The sequence below is a fragment of the Danio aesculapii genome, chromosome 16 (assembly GCF_903798145.1).
Source record: "Danio aesculapii chromosome 16, fDanAes4.1, whole genome shotgun sequence".
Taxonomy (NCBI): domain Eukaryota; kingdom Metazoa; phylum Chordata; class Actinopteri; order Cypriniformes; family Danionidae; genus Danio; species Danio aesculapii.
In genome coordinates, this window is record NC_079450.1 from 9,779,092 (window position 1) to 9,804,411 (window position 25,320).

The 25,320-nt window shown below is 37.7% G+C and overlaps 2 protein-coding genes across 2 annotated transcripts; one reads left to right on the forward strand and one right to left on the reverse strand.

The window, feature by feature from the left end:
- Nucleotides 1-1,596: 1,596 nt before the first annotated feature.
- zmp:0000000881 (uncharacterized) lies at nt 1,597-11,893 on the forward strand. Its single transcript, XM_056475973.1, has 5 exons — nt 1,597-1,762; nt 5,283-5,428; nt 5,523-5,661; nt 6,201-6,308; nt 8,759-11,893. The coding sequence occupies exons 2-5, from the start codon at nt 5,283-5,285 to the stop codon at nt 9,557-9,559; spliced, it is 1,194 nt and encodes a 397-aa protein (XP_056331948.1). The 5' UTR covers nt 1,597-1,762; the 3' UTR covers nt 9,560-11,893.
- An 856-nt stretch (nt 11,894-12,749) lies between these two features.
- Nucleotides 12,750-16,011, reverse strand: LOC130243990 (serine/threonine-protein kinase pim-1-like). Its single transcript, XM_056476317.1, has 3 exons — nt 15,575-16,011; nt 15,339-15,461; nt 12,750-13,381 (listed from the first exon to the last, which is right to left on the reverse strand). The coding sequence occupies exons 1-3, from the start codon at nt 15,861-15,863 to the stop codon at nt 13,278-13,280; spliced, it is 516 nt and encodes a 171-aa protein (XP_056332292.1). The 5' UTR covers nt 15,864-16,011; the 3' UTR covers nt 12,750-13,277.
- Nucleotides 16,012-25,320: the final 9,309 nt, after the last annotated feature.

The window sequence follows — 25,320 nt, forward strand, 5'->3', positions numbered from 1 at the left end:
TGACAAAGAACGGATCCCGAAAGCAGGTAAAACAAAATCCAAAAAATAAAATAAACAAGCAAATAACATGGTGAGAATGTGGTAACATCTTACAACATGGTAAAACGTGGCTTTTCTTTTTCTGGATTGCTTTTAAAAACACTGTCGGTTGGGTTTAGGGAAGTGGGTGGGCGGGTCAATCGGTGCACTTAAAAACACTGTTGGTTAAGTTTAGGGAAGTGGGTGGGCGGGTCAATCTGTTCTTTTTAATTTACAGTCAGTTGGGTTTAGGCAAGTGTGTGGGCGGGTCAATTAGTGCTTTTTAAAACACTATAGGTGTGGTTTAGGGAAGGAGGTAGGCGGGTCAATCGATGCATTTAAAAACACTATTAGATGGGTTTAGGCAGGGGTGCCCAAACTCAGTCCTGGAGCGCCGGTGTCCTGGAGAGTTTAGCTTAGAGTTTAACTCTAACACTAATCAAACACACTTGAACCAGCTTATCAAGCTTACTAGAAACTTTCTGGCAGGTGTGTTGAAGTAAGTTGGAGCTAAACTTTTCAGCACACTGGCCCACCAGGACCAAGCTTGGACATCCCTGGTTTAAGGGAAGGAGGTGGGCGGGTCAATCGGTTAATTTAAAAGCATTATTAGATGGGTTTAGCTAAGTGGGAGGATGGGTCAATTGGTGTATTTAAAAACACTATTGATTGGGTTTAGGGAAGTGGGAGGGTGGGTCAATCAGTGCATTTAAAACCACTATTGGTTGGGTTTAGGCAAGTGGGAGGGCGGGTCAATCTGTGAATTTAAAAACACTGTTGATTGGGTTTAGGGAAGTGGGAGGGCGGGTCAATCTGTACATTTTAAAAGAGTCAGTTGGGATTAGGGAAGTGGGAGGGTGGGTCAATTGGTACATTTAAAAACCCTATTGACTGGGTTTAGGGAAGTTGGTGGGCGGGTCAATTGGTGCTTTTTTAAACACTATTGTTTAGGTTTAGGGAAGGAGGTGGGTCGGTCAGTCAATCAGTCAGTCGGTCAGTCAGTCGACAGCGGCATCTGGTGGATTTATGCAAGAACAGCAGGCACAAATGGCATTTGCGAGAGAAATTCGAGATCTCAAAAAGCATACACAGTGTCCTCTGATGGATTTGCGAAAACAAAAACTGCAACAAAAAAAAAGTACCTCGTTGGACGTATTTGGCACTCTCCAGAAATGTATGCAGGGGTGCGTTTTCAGAATTAGCCTGGGTTGAAAAAAAACAGCATTAATATTCCTACTGTTACAGTTTGGAGATGATCTCTGAGTATACTCTGCTCTTGCATAACATCGTCTTGTTCTGACATGTCAGTCTTGCTTCTTCTTCCAAGATGATGCAACGTTTAGTTTAACCATAAAAAAAAAACAATTGTAACAAGTTTACAGAAATCCCTTGTGCACGAACAAAGAAATGAGGAATTACAGGAGAAATACAGTCACCTTTTTCCTTTGAATTTAAAAATGTCTTTGCTAAATATAGTATCTCGTCATAAAGAGGAAACCGTGAATTTCTCTTAACACACACCCATATTCATCACATTTATGTAACATTTCTTCAGAAAGCTGCCAATGTTTGTCATGTCAACTACTTTAATACCTTTTCTGACTGGCTGTGCATCTCCAGCTGTCCTTTCAGTGTTGAAATATGAGGGTGTGGTGAAACAAGGAAGGTAATTAGCAGGAAAACTTCTCTTCCAGCTTTATTTGAGCACATCTGCTGCCATCAGGATCACAACCTACGAAAACAGGTAAGAAAACATAGTAACTAGTGAACCAAACTCCACTTATTTTGTTGTGCTATGGAGGACAGTGATGGTAATATAATTCTGATAACGCTGACGTGGTTGTCATTAGAGTTTCTTGTGGTTTATGTGAGGCTTAAGAACCACTTACTTTGTATGCAATTGTCATAAGGGGTTTATGATTATGGGGAAATCGTAACACTTTGCAGAAACATGCTTTGTGCCTAGGTGGTTGTGAGTGAGATTTGCGCCACCAAAAATTCATCCATAAGTAAATGATTTAACTTTATTCATGTGTATGAGAGTGATTATAATCCAGATCCAGCTTGACTGCATTTTCCTATTAGCAAGTACATGCAGGTTTAACTTAAGCAGGTTTTTTTGCCTAGAGGCGTTCCAGCAAAAATATGTGTCAACAGATTTGTGCTAATGAGTGTTTTAGCTGTAAAATCAAGTTTTTCTACAACGTGTATGAAGGTTAGCATTCATCTTTATGATCTAAATATCTGGTAGCATTTAAAAAAACACTGTAGGCTTTTATGGCTTTCGAAATATGATAATGTGTTAACATGAGCTGGGGATTTCCTGTAAACACACCTGATGGTGACCCATTTTAGTAGCAAGGGGTGGAAAGAGTACTGAAAAATCTTACTAAGTAGAAAGTACCATTACTTGGAAAAATACATAGTGCAAGAGAAAACGAATCTGTTCTAAATACTACACTAAATACAGTAGTGAGTATTACGCTGTGAAAGTTATTCCACCTTATATCCTGCAAATTAAAAAAAGAATTAACTTACATCAGTGTCCTTAGCTTTGTTTCTTAATCTAAATTACAGTATTTGCCAGTCATGGACTATAAATTTAAAAAAATGTGTGGTTAATTTAATTTGCGAACACATGTTATTAATATATACACCTAAAATAAGCTAACATAAAGCAGGTTTAAAATCTCTGTAACCTAAGACTTTGAACCCTGACTAACAAAACTGATTAAGTGTCCAACAGATGGTGCCACAAACCAAGCATTGATAGAATACATGCGATTACATGTGTTTGAAAACGTAATATTCTGTAGTGCATTTATATAAAACAATTATTCATTGGATTTACTACTTGTTTTAAGGTGAGTGATTGCAAACAATTTATATGCTGATATGCTAATGTTTATTATGCACTTATTATGCACTTTGAACCCTGACTAACAAGCGAAGTGTCCAACAGATGGCACCACAAACCAAGTACTGATAGAAACAATGCGATTACATGTGTTTGAAAACTTACTTTTCTGTACTGCATTTAGTTATAAAGGCCATTTGGTGATTTCAGTCATCATACATACTTCAGGCATCCTTCATCTTCTTATCCATGACGTCAGTCTAAACTGTCTCTTGGTTGTTGTGTGTAATGATTTGTACCTTCTCAGACACTTTTAACGCTTCCACACTCACTGAAAAAAAAGATTAATTGGATTTACTTTTTTTTTAGGTAAGTGGTTGCAAACTATTTATATAGGCTGAATTTAAACAAACAAATTAAGCTAAACATTATTAATTTTAATTAGCTTGTTTAAATTCAGCCCATATAAATTGTTTGCAAGTTGCAACCACTTACCTTAAACAATTTAGTAAGCCCAATGAATCTCTTTTTTTCAGTGTATAATAGGCCGACATAAAGCAGGTTTAAAATCTGTATCTGTGTCTGTTTAAAATGTAACCTAAGGGACAAAAATCAGGCTGTGATGATACTATGCTAATAGTTATTATGCACTTTGAACCCTCACTATCAAGTGAAAATTGGATGGATGGAAATATGTATGGATACATGGATATATGTATGGACGGCTGTATGGATGATTGGATGGATGGATATATCTATGGATGGATGGATACAATATTTAGATGCATGGATGGATGGATGAATGGATGGATATGATATTTAGATGGATGGATGAATGGATACAATATTTACATTGATGCATGGATTGATACAATATTTATATGGACGGATGGATGGATGGATACAATATTTGGAAGGATAGATGGATGGATGGATGGATGGATGATTCATGGATGGATGGATGGATGGATGGATGGATGGATGGATACAATATTTAGATTGATGGATAGACGGATGGATGAATGGATAGATGGATGGAAATATGTATGGATACATGGATATATGTATGGATGGCTGTATGGATGGATGGATGGATGGATGGATGAATGGATGGCTATATCTATGGATGGATATATACAATATTTAGATGGATGGATGGATGGATGGATGGATACAATATTTAGATGGACAGATGGATAGATGGATGGATGGATGGATAGATGGACATATGTATTGATGGATGGATGGATGGATGATTCATGGATGGATGGATGGATGGATGGATACAATATTTAGATTGATGGATAGACGGATGGATGAATGGATAGATGGATGGAAATATGTATGGATACATGGATATATGTATGGATGGCTGTATGGATGGATGGATGGATGGATGGATGAATGGATGGATATATCTATGGATGGATATATACAATATTTAGATGGATGGATGGATGGATGGATGGATACAATATTTAGATGGACAGATGGATAGATGGATGGATGGTTGGATGGATGGATGGACATATGTATTGATGGATGGATGGATGGATGGATGATTCATGGATGGATGGATGGATGGATGAATGGATACAATATTTAGATGGATGGATAGATAGATGGATGGATGGACAAATGTATTGATGGATGGATGGATGGATGGATGGATGGATGGATGGATGGATGGACAAATGTATTGATGGATGGATGGATGGATGGATGGATGTATGGATGGATGGATGGATGATTGATGGATGGATGGATGAATGGATACAATATTTAGATGGACGGATAGATGGATGGATGGATGGATGGATGGATGAATGGATGGATGGATGGATGGTTGATAGATGGATATATGTATGGATAGATGGATATATGTATAGATGGATGGATGATAGATGGATATATGTATGGATAGATTGAAATATGTATAGATGATTGATGGATGGATGATTGATGGATACAATATTTAGATGGATGGATGGATGGATGGATGGATGGATGGATGGATAAATGGATGGATGGATGATTGATGGATACAATATTTAGATGGATGGATGGATGGATGGATGGATGGATACAATATTTAGATGGATGGATAGATGAATGGATGGATGGATGGATATGATATTTAGATGGATGGGTTGGATGGACGGACGGAAAGACAGACAGACAGACAGACAGACAGACAGACAGACAGACAGACAGACAGACAGACAGACAGACAGACAGATAGATAGATAGATAGATAGATAGATAGATAGATAGATAGATAGATAGATAGATAGATAGATAGATAGATAGATAGATAGAAAGAAAGATAAGAAAACATGTTTTCATTAGTAGGATTGTTTGTTAGTAGGATGTACAGTTTGTCATTCTGCTGTAAACTCCTCAATAGATGGCGTACTCCACAAAAACACTCGCTGGAGGCTGCTTTGGGAAAATATACAAGGAGAAATATGGAGACACATGGGCTGCTCTCAAGAGAGTTCCTCTGGGCCTCATCAACAAACAACAGCTGGAGAGAGAATGCAGAGTATATCAGTAAGTGTACATGTCTAATAGTTTTCTTATCTAACTGCTGAGCTTAAAATTAAAACCATGAAAAACATAAAAACGTTTTTTTTCTTCACACCAGTAATGCTCGGCATCCAAACATAGTGAAGCTTCTCGGCGATCCTTGGCTGAAAGACTCCAAGTGGAACATTCCTTTGGAGTTCATCTTTGGGGAAGATCTTGAGACGACCATCTTCAAAGTACAGCTTTCTAAAATACAGGTAAACATGACAGAAACTGCTGAATAGGGCTATCAAAAGTATTGAGTTTGGTAGTACAGATTGGTACCGAACAGGATACTTTTGATACCCCTACTCCTGAACAATGGAAATTCTGTCATCCTTTACTCACCTGTGGGTCTTGATGGACCCTGAATTTCAATCAAACTGAATTTTTGAACATTTTCAGCCAAAAAACGGGACACTTTTCCTGCGTTTTGTATGTTCCGCTTAGCAATATCATGCATTTTTGGGACTGAAAATGCATAAATTTAAAAATGAGTGGACGTTTTTGAAAATGCTGTTATTGTCATGTCCATGTAAACACCTTACATGTTTAGAGGAGTGTACAGTAAAGGCAAGGATGAACAAACACACACTAAACAATATCTGTTAATTAACAGTTTCCATATTTTGTGATTCACAAGTGCTTTCAGCAGCCGGCAACATCTAAATAAAAAAGCATGTATTAATGGACAAAATGAACCAAAGTGAGCAATTTTGTGCGTGTGTGTGTGTGTGTGTGTGTGTGTCTCTTTCAGTTGACCCCGGCTGTGAGAGCTACAATCATCACTGGTATGTGTGAAGGTTTGCTTCATCTGCACAGTAAAGACATCGTCCATCAAGACCTCAAACCTGATAATGTCATGGTGAGCGAGACACAAATGTTCTTCATGGGGCCAAGAATTACAAAACAAGTTATTTGTTTTAGTTCAGGGGCTACTTTTTCAATGCATTTCTCATGGATTGGTTCGCAGATGAACTTTTGGGGATTCAGTTTTTGCAGTGACTGTGCTATGCTATTCAAACTGTGCCCAGGTGCATTTTCTGGTTTGTTTGACAAGTGTGAGTGCTCTGAATCGGGCTCAGGCGCGGTTCAGAGTGCCAAAGCATGGTTCGGTTGGGTTTTGGCATGGTACACTTGTAGTATGAGTGCAAAGTGTGTCTGAGCGTAAAACTGAAGACCCGACGTCACTTTTAAGGAACTGTTTCATATGGATTTATTAATCCTTCTTACTTTAATGAACGCAAAGTGTCATAGATAGATACAAAACCCTCACTACACGTCAGCTGCACCTTCAGCAAACCTCCTAATACCTGCAGCATGAGGACTTTTATGATAATTTATGTGTTTCAAAAGTTGTGTATCTGTTCAGCAATATATTTGAATCTGTGTCACTGCATCCCAAACGACTAAAACGATATAACTTTAGCAATGTCCACTGTACTGAGCGAGAGCACTTCTCTTCCTGTTAAGTTGAACAGTCGCATAATCGATGACGGAAGCGGGCTCAGGTTCGAAAGGCAAAATGCAGGCTGAAAAAAGAGTACAGGCTGTCGGGGGAGAAGGGAAGAGGGACAATCACACTTTGGCATGGTTCAAGGCAACTGTACCTAGTGTGAATACACCCTAAGAACTGATTTGGGCTCCTTACCGGTTCTTTCAGTGAATATTTATTTAAAAAACTATTTGTTTCTGAAAAAGTCAATGTGAATTAGGAGTTGCTGAGACTTTTATTACAGTATGTTGATGTGCTTTCAAATGAAAGCAAATATTGAGTAGGGAGTGGGGCTTTATTTTTTGCACATCATTCACTCATAGCAAACTAACAGTATGAGGAATGTGGTTAAAGTCCCCATGAACCAGAAGCCACGTCAATGTTTTGTTTGGTATCATAACACAGCTCCTAGAGAAACGGGATATTAAATGAGAATACAATGGGCGTGGCTTGTTATTTCTACTGCGAGCTGATTGAATGTAGTAAACAGGCATGTGATCAGCCGAGGACAAAAAAAGAAGGAAGACAAGACCCCCCCCCCTCCCACCCAAACAAAATGTCAATTTATAATTATATTTATATTGTGTGTGTGTTTAAATAATAAATAATAATAGAAAAAAACATTCTAAAAAATAATAAATAATATTCCTTATTTATATATTTAATACTGGCCACACAATTTAAGTTGTTTAATGTTTAGCAGTTTAATAGTCACCTAAAAAATGTTTAATAAGTTTATAATTGGGTAACGCTGTGGTGCAGTAGGTAGTGCTGTCGCATCACAGCAAGAAGGTCGCTGGTTTGAGCCTCAGCAAAAGTTGGCATTTCTGTGTGGAGTTTGCATGTTCTCCCTACGTTCGCGTGGGTTTACTCCGGGTGCTCCGGTTTCCCCGACAAGTCCAAAAACATGTGGGACAGGTGAATTGGGTAAGCTAAAATTGACCATAGTGTATGAGTGTGTGTAAGTGTGTTGTGGCTGTAAACTCCTCAACACAGTGAAATAGATAAATAAATAAATGATCACACTATTAACAAACCCTTAAAACTATTAGCTCAATAAATTGCTAATTAGCTGCTTATTAATAGTCATAAGGGTGTAGGTTTTAGGTTGTGGGTAAGATTAGGGATGTAAAATAAGATCATACTTTATAAGTGCTAATAAACAGTTAATATCTTAATTATAGGCAGGTAATAAGCCAGTAATAAATAGTAGGAATTGTTATTTAAAATAAAGAGTAACCAACCAGGGCAGCGTGGTGGCGCATTGGGCTGTCGCCTCACAGTAAGAAGGTCGCTGGTTCGAGCCTCGGCTGGGTCAGTTGGCATTTCTGTGTGGAGTTTGCATGTTCTCCCCATGTTGGCATGGGTTTCCTCTGGGTGCTCTGAAAGTCCAAAGACATGCCCTATAGGTGAATTGGGTAAGCTAAATTGTCTGTGGCGTATGTGTGAATGAGAGTATATGGGTGTTTCCCAGTGATGAGTTGCAGCTGGAAAGGCATCCGTTGCGTAAAACATATGCTGGATAAGTTGGCGGTTCATTCCGCCGTGGCAAAAAGAAATTGAATGAATGAATGAGTAACCAACCAATCCGAACAAGCAAACAAACAAGATAGATAGACAGATAGATAGATAGATAGATAGATAGATAGATAGATAGATAGATAGATAGATAGATAGATAGATAGATAGATAGATAGATAGATAGATAGATAGATAGATAGATAGATAGATAGATAGATAGATAGATAGATAGATAGATAGACAGACAGATAATCATTTGATCAGATTATTTACTTTCTAAAAAATCTCTATCATTTCAGGTGGAGCATCAAACCCACCGTGCCGTGATCATTGATTTGGGACTGGCGAAATTCTCCCGCAATGGACTCTCATCCGCCGTAAACTTGGGGAACGAAGCATACTCGGCTCCAGAGATCCTGCAGATGGACGGAGTGCGTGACAAGCGCTCAGACGTTTGGGCCATGGGCAAAATCATAGCTGAACTCTGCGCCAGGATCAGACTGCCCACCCAATTTGTGTCAGCCCTTAAAATTCGTGAAACCCTCAAAGACCAACCATACTGTACTCCAGTGTCCAGGATGGTGGAAGTCAATCCCAGCTACAGATCTACTATGGCTGGAGTCATTGCAGAAATCAGGAGAGCTGGAGCCATTCAACAAATAGACGGCAGACCTAAAGACATCACAAGAGACATTACAAGAGACATTACTAGAGATATTACTAGAGACATTCCTAGAGAGATCCCAAGAGATAATACTAGAGACATTCCTAGAGAGATCCCAAGAGACATTACAAGAGACATCCCAATGGCAAATCCAAAGTGGAGTCCTCTTGGTCCTAAGGTGGAGTTAAATAAACCTAATTTGTATTATCGACAGGATCCACCTCAGCAGAGAGATTTTGGAAAGGCATTGGTCCCGGTTAAAAATGAGGCGTTAAACAAGCAGTTCTCACTGATGTCCTTTCCATGTCCTCTCCCAGAAACTGGAAAAGTGACTCAGGAACGCTACATTGAGGAGAAAGGAGCCCTAGAGTATAAAGAGATCGTCACGAAGGGAGGAAAAATTGTCAAATATGAGAAAGTGCAAATAACCAAATAGAGTTTGTGTTCCTGGAAAAGGTGGCTGTACAGTACATATATTCGTTTTACAGTGGTGGTGCTTTAAAAAAAATCAAGATTATGTTCTGGTTGGTTTATTTTTGGATTTAAAGTTTTAAAAGTTGTCTTAGAAGTGTCCTAAGACAAAAATGGCTGTTGTTCAATAGTTTTAGGACAATGTTGATGAAAGGTTTTGATCCACTTTAAATGTTGACTTAGGGCTGGTTGATATTGCAGAAAAAATATCATGTTTCATATCATTCGATATTGATAATTATTGAATATTTTTTAACAATATATTTAGGAATATTAGGATTTTGTTATTTAACCACTTTAATTTACCAACATTACTAAGGCAAATAGTTTTAGTAGTCAAAAACGCAAAAATTTAAACAAAATACCTGATCTCTTTATAATAAAACAAATATAACTTTTAAAGAGACTCTTAAAGTTGATTAATAAAATGCTGTGTGCAACTAAGGTAGATCAACATCTGTAAGGTGTGAATAATAATGATACAGTAAACCTCAAACTCTGTAAACAACACAAATTATAATCAAGTCTAAGCTTTCAAGTAAAGGAACCAAGCATCATTATTCAAATACATCTGAGCATTACAAATTGTGAAGTTCGATGACTATATTATTATCCAATATGCTAAAAAATCTTTCAGATGTGCAGCTAGTGGTTGGGATGCACGAGAAAAGAAACCAAAAAGCCACACTGGCGACAACCTTACATCCTTATTTATTTACAATCTCCTCACTGCTGCTAGCCACCACACTCATTTTCACATGTGTTGTTATTCTGACCTGAAGTGGCAAGCTCGAGTTTTTAACTAGGTGCACCTGAAAAATGCGCATCGTGCAAGTCACGCGCCTCCATTGCACTTTAAAACCCAACAGTTAACTTTATCAAATGAAATGAGTGTAGTTGACTCAAAATTGACTGAAAGTTAATTCTACTCATTTGAAATAAGTTTTGAACTCAGTGTTGAAACTAATGAGTTAATTAAATACCTCATTAAAGTAGGTTCACAGTAGTAGATTAGTTTTTCCTCAAACGGTTTTGAGTTGCCTTAACTTATTGGGTTTTACACTACTCAGCTGGTTTGAGTTCTCTTCATTTATTAGATTTTACTGTGCTCAAATTGCTTCATTTACTCAAATGGATTAAGTTCACAGTACTCATTAGGATTAGTTTTAGAGCTTAAATGGTTTGTCGCAATCGGTTTCCTCAAATGGTTTGAGTTACCTTAACTTTTTGGGTTTTACAGTGTGGAAATGTAAAGCCTACACCCTAAGCTTATTAGCATTGCTTCTAAGGCGTGCGCTCAGCAGCCACATTTTTATAAAACTATAGCGCTTCATACAGAAAATACCGAATCTTTTTTTAAATCGATATTGACAATGGTGTTCGCTCAATAAACATCGATACCGATTTTATCGCCCAGCCCTATGTGTTGACTATTGTCAATTTTGTGACTTTTTTTTCCCTTTAGGGTTATTAAATATCACATAAAGCACATAAATAAAGACATTTTCCTTTTTTTTTTTTTTTTGTAAAATGGGCATAACAACTTTCTATTAATAATGCTGCTCAATTTAATCCTTTCATTTTAGGGTTAAAGGCAGTGTCACAGAACCAAAAGCAAACAAAGAAATAAGCAAAAAGCAAGTCTCTAACTGTGTTTTCATTTAAATGTATGCGTTTTGCAAATGCCTTTATGCATGTCGCAATGCCTTGATTGTGTATATTGTTATCGTATACATCATGCTGCATCTGAGCATCTGAATGTTAGATTTTATGGCACACTTTAAGTCCTTTTTCACACTTTCTCAGTAACATTATAATTTAACAAATGGGTTTAAAGATGTTGTTAAATGCATTGTTTGTTTTTGTGTGAGAACTATTAATGAAATGTTAAAGGATTACTGTTCTTTTCAGGTTTTGTATGGTTTCTGTATTGTTATTTTGGGTAATTTACACTAAACCAAATGCAACTCAATTTGACTCAAAACACGAAAGTTGTACCTGAATTCTGAACAATGGTTGAAGTAAAGCTGTTGACACTGTCAGAGTTGAACTGCTCTTGATATTTGAGGTATTTTCTCACTGTAGTTAAAACTCTGTGTAAGTTCCTTCAGCAATAATTGATGTGAAATACAAATCAATAACATGTTTGAAACACTGTTATCTTTTATTGAAGATGCTTATTGAAGATGCTTATGTAGCATGTTGATAAACAACTGCCAAAACAACAAAGTACACTGTAAAACCCTAATGTTGTCTTTACTTAAACAATTAAGTAAAGTTGACTGAACATAACTTAAAATTTTGCATTTTGGTCCTATCACTTAGGTTAATTTAACTTATGTACCGTTTAGTTGTGTATTGGTGCTTAATGTTATGCTTCCGGATATTATGAAAAAATATATCATATGTTAATTTTATATAATAATATAATATATAATAATAATAATAATAATAACAGACAATAACCTTAATGCACTTTGCCTCACTGAAACTTGGCTCCTCCAGGATTCCTATATAAGCATCGTCGTGGGGGGTGGAGTTGCATCAATCTTTAGTGATGCTTTTAATGTCAATCAGAGAAACAGACTTATGTTTAACTCATTTAAAGTATTGGTGCTTAATGTTATGCTTACGGATATTATGAAAAAATACATTATGAAGATATTATGTTATCTCTCGCTTTAATCGGCATATATAGACCCCCAGGACCATATGTTAACTTTCTAAAAGAGTTTTCTGATTTTATTTCTGACTTACTAAATAAAACTGAAAAAATACTAATCATAGGAGACTTTAACATCCACATAGTGACGCTAACGATACATCACAGCTCGTTTTCAGATTTACTACAATCACTTGGGATAAAGCAAAACGTTATTGGTCCAACCCATTGCTTAAAGCATAAATTGGATCTAATTTTGTCTCATGGAATTGAGTCTGCAGTTTGTAAAAAAGATATTCTATGTATTGTTTTGTGTTGTCAGATAAACACACAGATAAAGTAGTTCAGGCATGTTTTGAGTGCATTACAGTCCCGTATCTCTACGCTGAATGAATTCAGTTATGTTGATGCAAGGAGCCGGTGTGATGAACAAAGACCAGGAGTCAGAGATACAATTTATTGAAGACAATAGTTTACAATTTGATCAGCAGAAAACAGCTTCAACACACTCCATGGGGTTCATAGGGCGCTTTGCAGTCTCAATTTCACAGAAATGATAGGAAGAGCAGCACACATGTGCTCAGTGACAAAATAAAGTCATGAGGAATTCATACTTCCATTGTTTTCTGAGATTATGCTGTTTTCCGCCTCTGCTTCCCACATTGTGCACTTTCCCACATCGGCCGCCATTAGAGAAACATCAGCTTCCCTCCTCGCCTGACTGGATGGAGGAGAAACTGTCGGTCTAGAGCTGGTGGACCAATGGGCATGCTTCACCCGGCCCTCATTTACATGCAGCTCTGACTGCAACCCTCGCAGGAGGAAGTCCAGAATTTGGGAAGCAGAAAACAGCAAAACAACAAATGACAGAAATGAAAGAATGAAAACCTGTTTTCTGCTGCTGATGGGGTCTACAGTATGTCATGCTGAATCACTTGTGCTCTAAAATCTCCTCTAAAACAGGTCCTGTTTCAGGGTGGAAAGCATAAACTCCTCATGTCTGGAACAGTCTTTATTTTTATTAGTCTTTTAGCCATGGCTGATTCAGAATCTCCTCCACTGTGTGCTGTATCTGATCCTCAGCATTCACAGGGGACCAGCAGGTAGCCATAAATCTCATGAATTCTGTAACATTTTAAAAGAGATAGTTGGTTAATCATGGACACACAATTGACCCTTCGCAAAGCCCGGTCCTCCTAGTTACTGTTCTTACGCCTGTCAAGCTTTTGTGCCTGGCACGTCTGTTACAATATGTATGCACCGGTGTCAAACATTCCCAGGGATATAATTAGTCATTTTTGGTGAACAGGTGAGATATCCGAGAAAGCCAGACAAAAAAGGACTATAGAACGCATTACAGCGGGTATATTCACGACATAATAGGCAACCCATTAGAAAATAATTCAATCAAAATTAAAGCTAGGTTAGCCTAGCCGCCTCATATGCTGACCATTCAACAGATTATTTCATGCACAGCAGGAGAGGTGAAATATAAAAATAATCTAATAATAACAAATTAAACCATGATTTCTCTATTTTAGCCAAAAAGCCTGATAGATTAATTGTTGTGCAATGAAATATAGCGTTACTAACCGACGAGGAAACACGCATGGACAGTGCTTCTACATAATTCATTCATAGAAAGAGCAGCCAGAAAGGGGAAACTAATGGATTTGTGCTGAATATTAGCATCATTGACCAATAACAATGTACAGCACCTATAACTCAGTATGTTTGTGTGCTCTTTATACAGTTTTTTATTCTAATTTGCAGTTAAGTGGAAAAAATTAAATTGAAATGCAAATCAAAGTATAAATAGCAGAAGTGAACAAATAGATTTTCCCTACCAGCAGATATTAATCAGACACCAAATATAAAAGCAGACACTAACCCAGTATAACGTCATCACCAATGGCTAAATCTCTTTAAAAGACTGACGAAAACATCAGTGAATTGTAGCTCTGAGGATTATAAATTATTGAGGGTACAAGGGTTATAAATGACTGAAAAACAGCTGCGGGTGAAGTATATTGACCACAAGTGCTCAGCTTATGATCATATCTCGGTTTTGTTCTGTTGAAGTGTAATTTCAAATATTCGTAGTTTGAAACAGATGGAAATATGACTGCTATTAGTATGACTGCTATGGCGAGGGTTTAAACGGAGCTGTGCTCATAATATCGAGAGAGAAAAAAACAAAAAGACAGCTGGGAAACATAACCTGCTTTGTGTTTTTGTAGAGAACACAGTTTAGATCTTTTTAGGGTAAGAGGTGTGTGAGTTATTGCCGGCTATCACTGAATGTGTCAGGAATATCAAAACAAAACCAACTTAACCCCACACTTTTTGGACCACTCACAGAGCGTGATCCATGCTGGTATTTCTCCCCTTGGGATTTAGGTTTTGAAAAAAAATAAAAAATTCCACCACCCTGTCCAAACTTTAAGGATACTGGGAATCAGACTTGCACAATCCATATGCACAACACTTTGGCTTGTTTCCCTCGCTCGAAAGCTTGACAGAGCCCCTGTGCGTAGCTACGGTTGCTAAGCCACGATTGGTGGGTGGCAGCTTTTGAGTGTGGCTTAGCGAAGGGTCAGTTGACGTGTGAAATCATAACACACACACATTCTGTAAATGGTAGGGTTTTCCCTCATCAGTGAGCAGTATTTCAGCAGTGTTCAACACTCAACTCTCACTGCAGTAAAGGGGGGATTTTATGATGATATAAAAACCTGCAGGAGTGTATAGAGTGTTTAGCAAGAATAAAAGATATGTTGTTTGTCAGTAGTTTGTGTTTGTCAGTAGTTTTTGTGGTGTAAAAATGCATTCATAGCTGGCAGCTCAAGATTGACCCGAATGACCCCCTGTTGTGCCCTAAGTGTGTTCAGTGTGAAAATATAGGAGTAGAAAATCATTCATTTTTCTAATGTTGACCTCATTATAGAAACCGTCGCCGAACCTCAAGATAAAGAAAAAACGTTGTTTAGGGTTTTTCTGTTGTTAAAATGGGGACTGGGTCATTTCCAACCCATAAGTCAACAGGAGGGTTGAACAGTGTTAGTAAGAGTCATCTTCTTACCTGCAGGTATGCTGGAACAATGTTTTGCCATTTCCTTCATGAGGTAATACAGCTGATTCACCGTAATTTTAACCGCTTCCTTAAAAGATATCCTTCTTCCTGGCCACTGGTGCACCTGTCGATCTGTCAGGAAGAGATGTGTAGTGTTGAGCAAACAGTTCAGCTAAAACCCCATTCGACTGATTCTTAGAGACTAATGAAAGTTTACTGTTTCATCCTGAAACAATCAGACTTACCACCGATGCGCGTCCCCTGTCCAAAATCAATCAGCTTAATCTGCAGAGGCGGGCCGATGACTAGGATATTATCTTCATGAATATCCCAATGACAAATTTCCCGCCTCAAGCACTCCTGCGCTGCTTTGACAATCTGCAGGATCAGCGTACGCGCATCTCTCTCCTCCATGTGTTGTTTCTCTTTCAGGAAATCCTCCAGCGTTCTGCATGGGCCGGGATGCTCCATCACCAACACTATATCTTTCTTCACGTCCTGAAAGCAAATGCAATAAATTAAAATAAAGCACATGACAGCAGTCCTTAGGTCAGTCTCTACACTGGCTTCCAGTTACATTTAGGATTGATTTTAAAGTAGAAACGAGTTTATTTAGCTTACCGCACCGGCATATTATTAACCCACAAGCTTTTCTGAAAACAAGACAAAGTTACAGTATGTTCTTGACCAAAAATGCTTCTTGATTAAAGAATTTTTAGTTACAAAACCAAGACGACAATAAGAAATGAGACAAACCTTCTTGCAGTGCATTATGCATGAAATAAATAGAGTAAATAGACTTACCCCGTCTTCCGTTTTCTTCTCTTCAACCAAAAACCATTCATGGAGTTTGATGAGCAGCGGGCTGGGAGGATTTCTCGCAATTGTCATCATTGCCACTTCGTTTGGTAGCTCTCCCGGATAGTTAGGCTAAAGATAAAGTGCACATTAACTGCATATCAACAACATATAATCCTGTTTTTAAATATAACTGTAAAAGAAAATCTGTAAATCAGCAGTTTTACATATTTTGTGATTCATGTTTTTTGTGTGTGTATTTATGCTTTTGAATTGCATTATGGGATCTGTACTGGTCTTGTGGTGTAAAAACCTGGACTCTCATGTATCAACGCTGCACATGCACAAAAACTTTGCGTACGCCAGTTTGGATTTACTAACGATGAAATTAACGTGAGAATGTGCGTTGGTCCACGCCAACTTCATGTCTGGCGTACATGTATTTCTTGTGTGTGTTTGTTTTATTTCCATTGGTGACTCCTAGAGGCAATTGTGTTAAATTGCACACTACAAAGTATCGCACCAACAAAGTATCCTGGCAACTGGTTCTTTCCAAAGGGAACTGGCAGACCACTTGGGGTTAAGCCAGTTGTCTTTGAGCCGTGCAATGGCAGCTGTATGGGACAGGATCATTCGCATGTCTAGCAGGTATATAAGGTTTCCACACCATGCAGTTAACCAGCCAAACATTAAAGCACAATTTGCAGCGATTGCCAGTTTTCCCAATGTAATCGGAGAGATCGACTCTACGCACATTGCTATAAAGGCGCCATCTGAAGATGAATTTGCAAACTTTCCATTCCATAAATGTGCAAATAATATGTGATGCTCAAATGCGCTTAACAAATATTGTGGCAAGGTGGCCTTGTTCAACCCATGATTAATTCATCCTTACAAACAGCATGGTTAGGATGAGACTCCAAGGTGGCAGGGTGCGCGATGGGTGGCTTCTTGGTGAGTGATGTATTTAAAGATATTATTCCAGCAAGTTTTTATTTTATTTTATTGAGCGTAATTATTTAACTGCAAATCAGGAGACCGCGGTTATCCATTGAAGATGTGGCTGTTAACCCCCCTCAACAACCCACAAACTGACCAAGAGTGCAGATACACTTACTGTATGCCCATTCACGCACTTGGTCAGATGTAGAACGGAGATTGGGCAGCTGAAATGCTGGTGGCGCTGCCTTGAGAGCGGAGGGGTGCTGCTATACCGCCTTAACAAAGTGTTCCTGTAATACATCTGTGTCTCCCACAGACACTGATACTACTCTAAACAGTAAAGTGTCACTCACAATTAAGGCAATTCTCTCTTCAAGGAGTGGTAATTCAGCATCCACTGTTACCCCGCCTGTTTGGTCCACACTTTGATGGTGCGCCGCTGTTCTCCTCTTAACCTGCACCTTTACATCAGACCATTTTTTTTTATTCACTCACAGTGTGATGTTCAGACCCCAATGCATTAACCGCATCAGCTAAACTCTCCCACTTTTCTTTTGTTATTAATTCCGGAGGACAAACTTGCAAATAACACAGTTTTTCTCCGGTCTACCTCCTATAGGAGCACCTCCAATTCACATTCTGTGAAGTTTCTCTTCTTGCTTGCTTTTGCCATTGCTTTTTTGTTTGGTTTTGCCAAAGTGGAGTCATTACCATATTTATCCGGGGGAGAAGGCAAGGAGGGGTTTTGCGCTTGTGCACGTGCGCTCAGTTTCACGTAATTCAGATGTACAAAGAGAATATGCGTGGAATTCCGCGTACGCAGTGTTTCATACATATGAATTTTTTACCGCGTGCGCACATTTACAGCTTGGTCCGTACGCAAGTCTTCATACATGAGGCCCCAGGTAATTAGGCTTCTGACAATATAAGATTTTCATGTGATGAACTGCTTTGGTATTATCAAGATATTGAGCTAAGCTGTGAAACAGATTGCTTTAACATGTATTGAACAGACGCGCGTCACTTCATAACTATAGCTACCGTTTTTCGACTGAACTAAGTTTATTTTTGATGTCTTGGTCACACTATTTGGAGGGCCGGAACAAATTGCCTCGGGGGCCGGGTTCGGCCAGCGGACCGCCAATTGAATAGCCCTGGTGTAAATAAGAATTATTCATGGCATGCTGGATGCAACAATATTGTGCATGTTCATTATTATGATATATATGATTACTGGAAATAAACTGCCAGAACTTTTTCTGTTATATATACAGTATATAGAGAAATGTAACAGAAATATAAAGGCCATTAATAAAGTCACTGTTAAACTGCAGTTGAATATTCAGCATCAAAACTCAGCAGAGAACAGATTAAGATCCCAACATTACCGTAAATAAACAGAAAAACAGCAGTGAATCACAAAATTATCAGCAAATATTTGAATAAAGTTTGTACATATAACCACAGCCATAGACAGACACATATATTACGTGTATTTTGTGATGCTTCAAATATGAATCACAGATGATGTTTTCAGACTTACCACATCACTGTCAAGTTCAGTCGACTTGATGGCAAACTGTGGATGAAAAGCAGAATAAAATATGAATGAGCAATCAAACATGATTTATTGTTGATGTCATCTAAACTGAACTAGGGAGAATAGACTTACTTGTTTTCCGTCTGCTTTTCTATATCCATCATAGACTCTGCCATAGCTGCCCTCTCCCAATAGGTCTTTCAAGTCATACTTTTCTTCCACTGAAAGATAAAAAAACAACATGTTCATTTGAGACAGGTTCTTGTTATGCCTGAACGGAGAGAATAAAGTAATTTAACCCTCGTTCAAATTTACTACTCTTTTTATAATGTTGGTGGCTGTTTTTGCCCCATTGACTTCAATTGTAACCATAATCGTTGCTGGTTTTCCCTGTTGGGAAGAGGGACAATTTGTAAGTTTCTGGCTTTGATATGGAGTTCACTGGAGTAAAACAGCAGATTATAGTGTGTGTGCACAAATACTGTGTTCTGAGAGCAAAGGGGCTTATTTTGATTTTCATATTAAGGCAATTGTGCGAAAGCCTCTCTCTCTCTCACACACACACACACACACACACACACACACACACACACACACACACACACTATACTCCACATAAAAGCCATTAACTAGACTTGTTGTCTTAACAGGGAAAACCAGCAACTATCAAGAATGCATGATTATATGGTGTCGTGGCTTTGCAATCAAAACTGTGATTATAATAGAAGTAAATGGGGCAAAAACAGCACCAACATAACCAAAGGGGAGTAAAATTGACCTTAATTTTTTGGAAAGCATTCAAATCATTTTGATTCAAGGCATTTTCCCAAAAAATGTGTCAAAATAGTATTTGTCACCAAAACTCACTCCATTTGCTAAAACAGAAAAAGTTGAGGCCTAATTAAGCCCCAAAATGACCCTAGAGAGGATGAAAACGACCCAACAACAACACCAGGGGCGTAGATTTAGGGTGGGTGGAGGGGACGCGTCCCCATCAATATCCACCGATCATTAACATGTCCCCACCAATAATTTAATCCACTTTAAAAAAAAATCGCGATGTCAACATTAACCTAGGGTTCAATCGCGCTCTCTCCTTGAAACACATATGGACATTTTCATTGGCTGTGCCTTTCGTTGTTATCATGTGAGAGGCTGTGGCTGCGTTCAGATAAGCAGCGCCAAATGCAGTGGATTCAGTGTTGCCAACTTTGCAATTTTGTTGCTAGACTTTTCATACTACCCTAGCAACTTTTTTTTTCAAAAAGCACCTAGCAACAAATTTTGCAATTTTTAACATTCATTTGGCTACTTTTAGCAATTTTTAAAAAGTGACTCAAAAGAGCAGTGGCTGCAGGTTTCACTCAACACACACATATCACATTCAAGTTAAATTGCTAACTCAGATTGTTTTTCATAACTGTTAATTTACTGATATTCACATGTATAAATGTTGGTAATTTAGGTAGCATTAAATTCCAAGTGCTATAACTGTTGTCACTTTCACAAATGTATTAATTTCACAAGTTAAAAAAGTACACAAGCTGTGATTGTTTAAAAGAATGTAACTGTTCATTATCAGTGTTATATTTAAAAACAAAAAATTCTTATCAAAAAGTGTTTGTATTACTTTTACAAATAATCAACTATATGTTTCATGCAAATCTGTATGGACATATTTCACATAATGTTTTTGCTGAGATGGCCAGTCAATTTGAGAAAACATTGATTAAGTTGTATACCACATAAAGATGTAGTTTTGAGTTGCGATTACGCAATGACGTCATCACGCAACGTAATATGGTAATAAGAACCTATTTATTGTGCATCTGGATGTAATGTTTTAATATAATATAATACACGACGCCTCAGAGACATGACAGGCTTAGGCTTGTCAGATACAACGTGATGATGTCACTGAAATTAGTGCGTGATGTCATCTGGCAACATTTAGCTACTTTTTACTGAAAATAGTTGGCAACACTGAGTGGATTGTTTTTTTCCGTGCAAGAATAAGGTGTGTTGGGTGACACACACAAGTAAGCATGGCGGCAGCAAAAAAGGTGGACATAAGGTGCTTTTTTTCAACGAAAGTGTGTCACATAAACGCAGATTTGCTACTGAATGAGCCCATCATGATGATGCCGTTAATGCTCGTGGTTTCCTCCGCTTTAATGCACAGTCTATTTTATTGCAGACTGATTTAGTCTGTGATTAATATTCCCTGAAAACTAACTGCAGAATAAACAGCTAAAGTATATGATCCCGTCAGTTTTCCTAATCTCTAGCATGTCCAATTTCGATTAAAACTATTTGTCAGAAAAAATATGCCTGTGTATATGAGACATATGACATCTGATATATGAGACATGTTATAGCTGCACTATGGCTAAAATAAACTGAAGTCTGTATCAAAACTCTCTCTTTATCAGTCAATAAACATTACACTATCAGGCCTGTAGCCAGCTTATTGAAAGGGTGGTTATTAATTTCTGAAAAACTGAACCTTTTTGCAGTTAAATAATTTGTTTGAATAATCAGAAAAATGTTTGTGAAAATAATTGTGATTCAACTCTTGATATTTTAAACCACCAGAACCCCTCTTGGCTACAGGCCTCAAACTTAATAAACTGTATGAAGAGAGGATTAATTATTAATATATTTTCATAGCAGTTTATATATATATATATATATATATATATATATATATATATATATATATATATATATATATATATATATATATATATATATATATATATATATATATATATAATATATATATATATGGGGGGGGGGTGTTTGATTCACCCATCCCCACCAAAGTCAAGTTCAAACCTACGCCCTTGAGCAACACAAGGGTTAAAAAAAACATCAAACAAACAATAAAAATACACTTTTCTGAGTAGAAGATGACTGCCTGCTTCATAAGAAATACTTTGTCTCATTTTATTTCATTTTAACTTTCTCTAAGGTGTATGAATCGTTTGCTGCAATTAATTGTCTGATTGCCGTTAGACTTTTCTGAGTCTCCGAGCGCTGAGATTCTCAAAATGCGTCTAGTCTGGTATGGCATCTGGTTAATTGTGACAATCGCGGCAGAGAACAAGTTCCTTTTAGTCAGATGACGTCGCGTTGCTTGGCAACAGCAGAACGCGTTCTAAGGGTTCTACGGGCTCTGCAGAAGCTCGTAAACTCAATTTCAGTAATCTGCAGAAACGGTTATTGAAGGTTGTTTGTGAAAGTTGCTCTCGGTCGATAAACAGTTGAGCGATTTCAGACGATGTCTACAAGACTTTTTGAGTTTCTAGCAGAAATGGAGAGTTTCTGGACCGTGATGGGTAAGTCCAGACACTATAAGAACACAAGTGTTTCGTTTTTGCCTGTTTTATGAATTGGATTTTTGATACTAAACTCTATTTTTACATTTTACAATAACAATAGTACTTATTTTGGATTAATAAATACAACCATGCAATATTACACTGCTTACAACCCGTTTAACGGTCGTTTTAGTCATGAAAACAGATTTTAAACACGAGGCGGAATCCAGTTCCTTATTTGCAGATTATTGACGCAATCCGGCCCACTTTAAAAACGTGCACAGATGTATTTTCAAAGCATACTGAATATAAATGCAGATTCAGTGTTTTAGCGAACAACATCAGTTTAAAATGCAGATAACCTATTGTCTTGCTTGAGTCAAACACTTCCTAACAAATATATATAATCCCAGCCGGCATTTCAACGGAGATTCAACTTCAGGTGGTTGGTAATTCACCGTTGAAATCACGACGTTGTTTCACGCTCTTACCTCAGTCATAGGTGAATTATGGTCAGACGTTGAATGAAGGTTGAATGACCTTTCGATCTTGCTAATTGGATCAACGCTGATACCTTGACGTTGTTTCAACGTAGGTTAAAGATAAATCACATATAACATAAAGTCCATAAATAAAGCAATAAACTATTTTTTACAAATAAAAATACACAATGCAAAAACACAACTTAGCCAGTGTATCAATTTATTGAATACACACCACATTACTTCACTTATTCAAAATTTACAGCAACATTTAGAGCATACAATCCTTCATTAAAACCATCTATATAGACGCAGTACACTCAAATACAAAAAACACACATTTAAACGGTCACTTTTCGATAAGGTTTCATGAGGTGAAGTTAGTTAATATTTACTGAATAATGAACAATACTTGTACTGCATTTTAATAAATTCCAACGTTTTATTAAAATCTAAATGTATGCTTGTTAACATTAATGCACTCTAAGCTGACATAAAATGTATTTCCTTTAAATGAAAGATGTTTTAAATGTATTGTTCTTTGTTCGTTTTATTAAATACATTTACAACTGTGTTATAACAATACTTTCAGTATTGTTCCGATGGGTCCCCTAAAGGCTGCTGCCTCTCACCTCTTCTGTTCATAATGAATACTAATGATTATCGGAGTATGTACGGGAACTGTCATATCATAAAATATGCAGATGATTCGGTGATTGTGAGTCTCCTCCATGATCAGGATTTGGGGCATGGTCCTGTTGTGGAAGAATTTACTTCCTGGTGTGACAGATTTTCTCTCCAGTTGAATGTAAATAAAACAAAAGACATGGTGATAGATTACAGGAAGGCTTCTCCTAACAGCATAACAAATATTAAAGGCTTGGACATTGTAATTGTTGACACACATAAATATCTAGGGGTCGTTATTGACAATATGTTGACATTTCAACCTAACACCCAGGCTGTCTGTAAAAGAGTCCAACAAAGACTGTTTTTTCTGAAGAAACTTAGATCGTTTCAGGTTTGTATATCTATGATGACATTGCTTTATAAACAATTTATTGAATCTGTTTTATCTTTTTGCATTGTAGCTTGGTACGGTAATCTGAGAGTGTCAAATAAGAACAGATTGAGTTGCCTGGTGAAGGTGGCAGGCAAGATCATTGGTTTACAATCACTGGTCCAACAGTAATTTACCATACTGGTGTTTTAAAGAGAGCTCAGGGTATCCTATGCACCCTGGATCACTCATTGTACTTGTGTTTCAGCTGTTGCTGTCAGGACTCCGTTTTAGAGTTCCTATTTGCAGGACAAATAGAGTTAGAAATTCTTTTATAATGGTGGTCAGTCCAGGGGGGAGGGAGATGCACCTACAACGTGATGTATTGTATGTTGTGGGGTAATATTTTAGTAATGTGTACATGGAACTTCGCTTGTGTTAAGGCACCCTGCTGCAATTTTAGTTTCCCTAAACGGGATAATAAAGTTGAGTCTGAGTCTGATATACTGTTACCATTTAAATTGTGGGGTGAAATAGTCTTTATTCGTGTTTGACTTTCAGTGGGGCAAAAAAGAAGTTAGTCACAATATTAAGGAGACTGACAAATTTGTTACTTGCCAATTTTCTGTAAGGTACTTCTTTAAAATACAAGAAACATCTATATGCGACACGGTGGCTCAGTGGTTAGCACTGTGGCCTTACAGCAAGAAGGTCGCTGGTTCAAGTCCCGACTGGGTCAGCTGGCATGTCTGTGTGGAGTTTGCATGTTCTGTTGGCGTGGGCTTCCTCCAAGTGCTCTGGTTTCAGTTCAAACACATGCGTTATAGGTGAATTGATAAGTGTGTGGGTGTTTCCCAGTACTGGGTTGCAGCTGGAAGGGCATCCGCTGTGTAAAACATATGCTGGATAAGTTGGTGGTTCATTCCGCTGTGGTGACCACTGATGAATAAAGGACTAAGCCAAAGGAAAATGAATGAATAATGAAAATGTTCATTTTAATACATGGACAGCTATAATAATAATGAATTATAATTCACTTGTGCAAACAAGCAAAAATGTGACTCAGGTCTTATGTTGGCAACAGCTAAACTACATGAAAAATATGACAAAAAACATGAGAATATTATGTTCATATTTCATAAGTTATTTGCAGACTTGCTACTGTAAATTGACAAAAACTCAGTGTTTGATATTTATAATATGCATTGCTAAGAACTTAATTTGACAATTTAAAAGGTGATTTTCTCAATGTTTAGATTTTTTGAACTCTCAGATTTTCAATTGAATCCTGGTATGAATTCATGACAATAAAAATCATGATTTAAATGAAGAGTTTATTGTTCGTTGTGTTGTAATCCACATTAGGAGGAAGAGGAGTGAAGCGGAAAGCGGATGATGATTTACAGAGTGTTTCTGGTGGAGGCAAACCATCTGCACAGCAGAAACGCATCAAAGTTGCAGAGCTGGAGAACACAAGTGACACAGAGATGACCAGCTATCAGGAGAAAACCAGCTCAGGTGTGTCTCCATAAACACTTCTACAGCTTCATCACCATAAATGTATTACCACTTAAAATTCTGAAATATGAAGTAGGGTGCAGAGTTAGCTGGTAAATCCAGTGAGCATGGGGATATTTTGGCCAATATGCAGAAATACATTGTATGCAGGGCTTGACATTAACACCCGCCAAATGCGGGATAGATTTCAGCGGTGGCAGGTAACACAGACACTCCCAGTATCCACTTTGGCTGGTTGAAAATATTTTTCCCAGATAATAATTCTTAAAAGCAGGGTTCGACAATAAGGATGGTCCAATATAGCATGCAAAGGCGATGTTAGAATTGAGAAGCAACACGACTGACAAAAACAATTGTGTTTGCGCGATCAAAAGAAAGCAGGTGAATA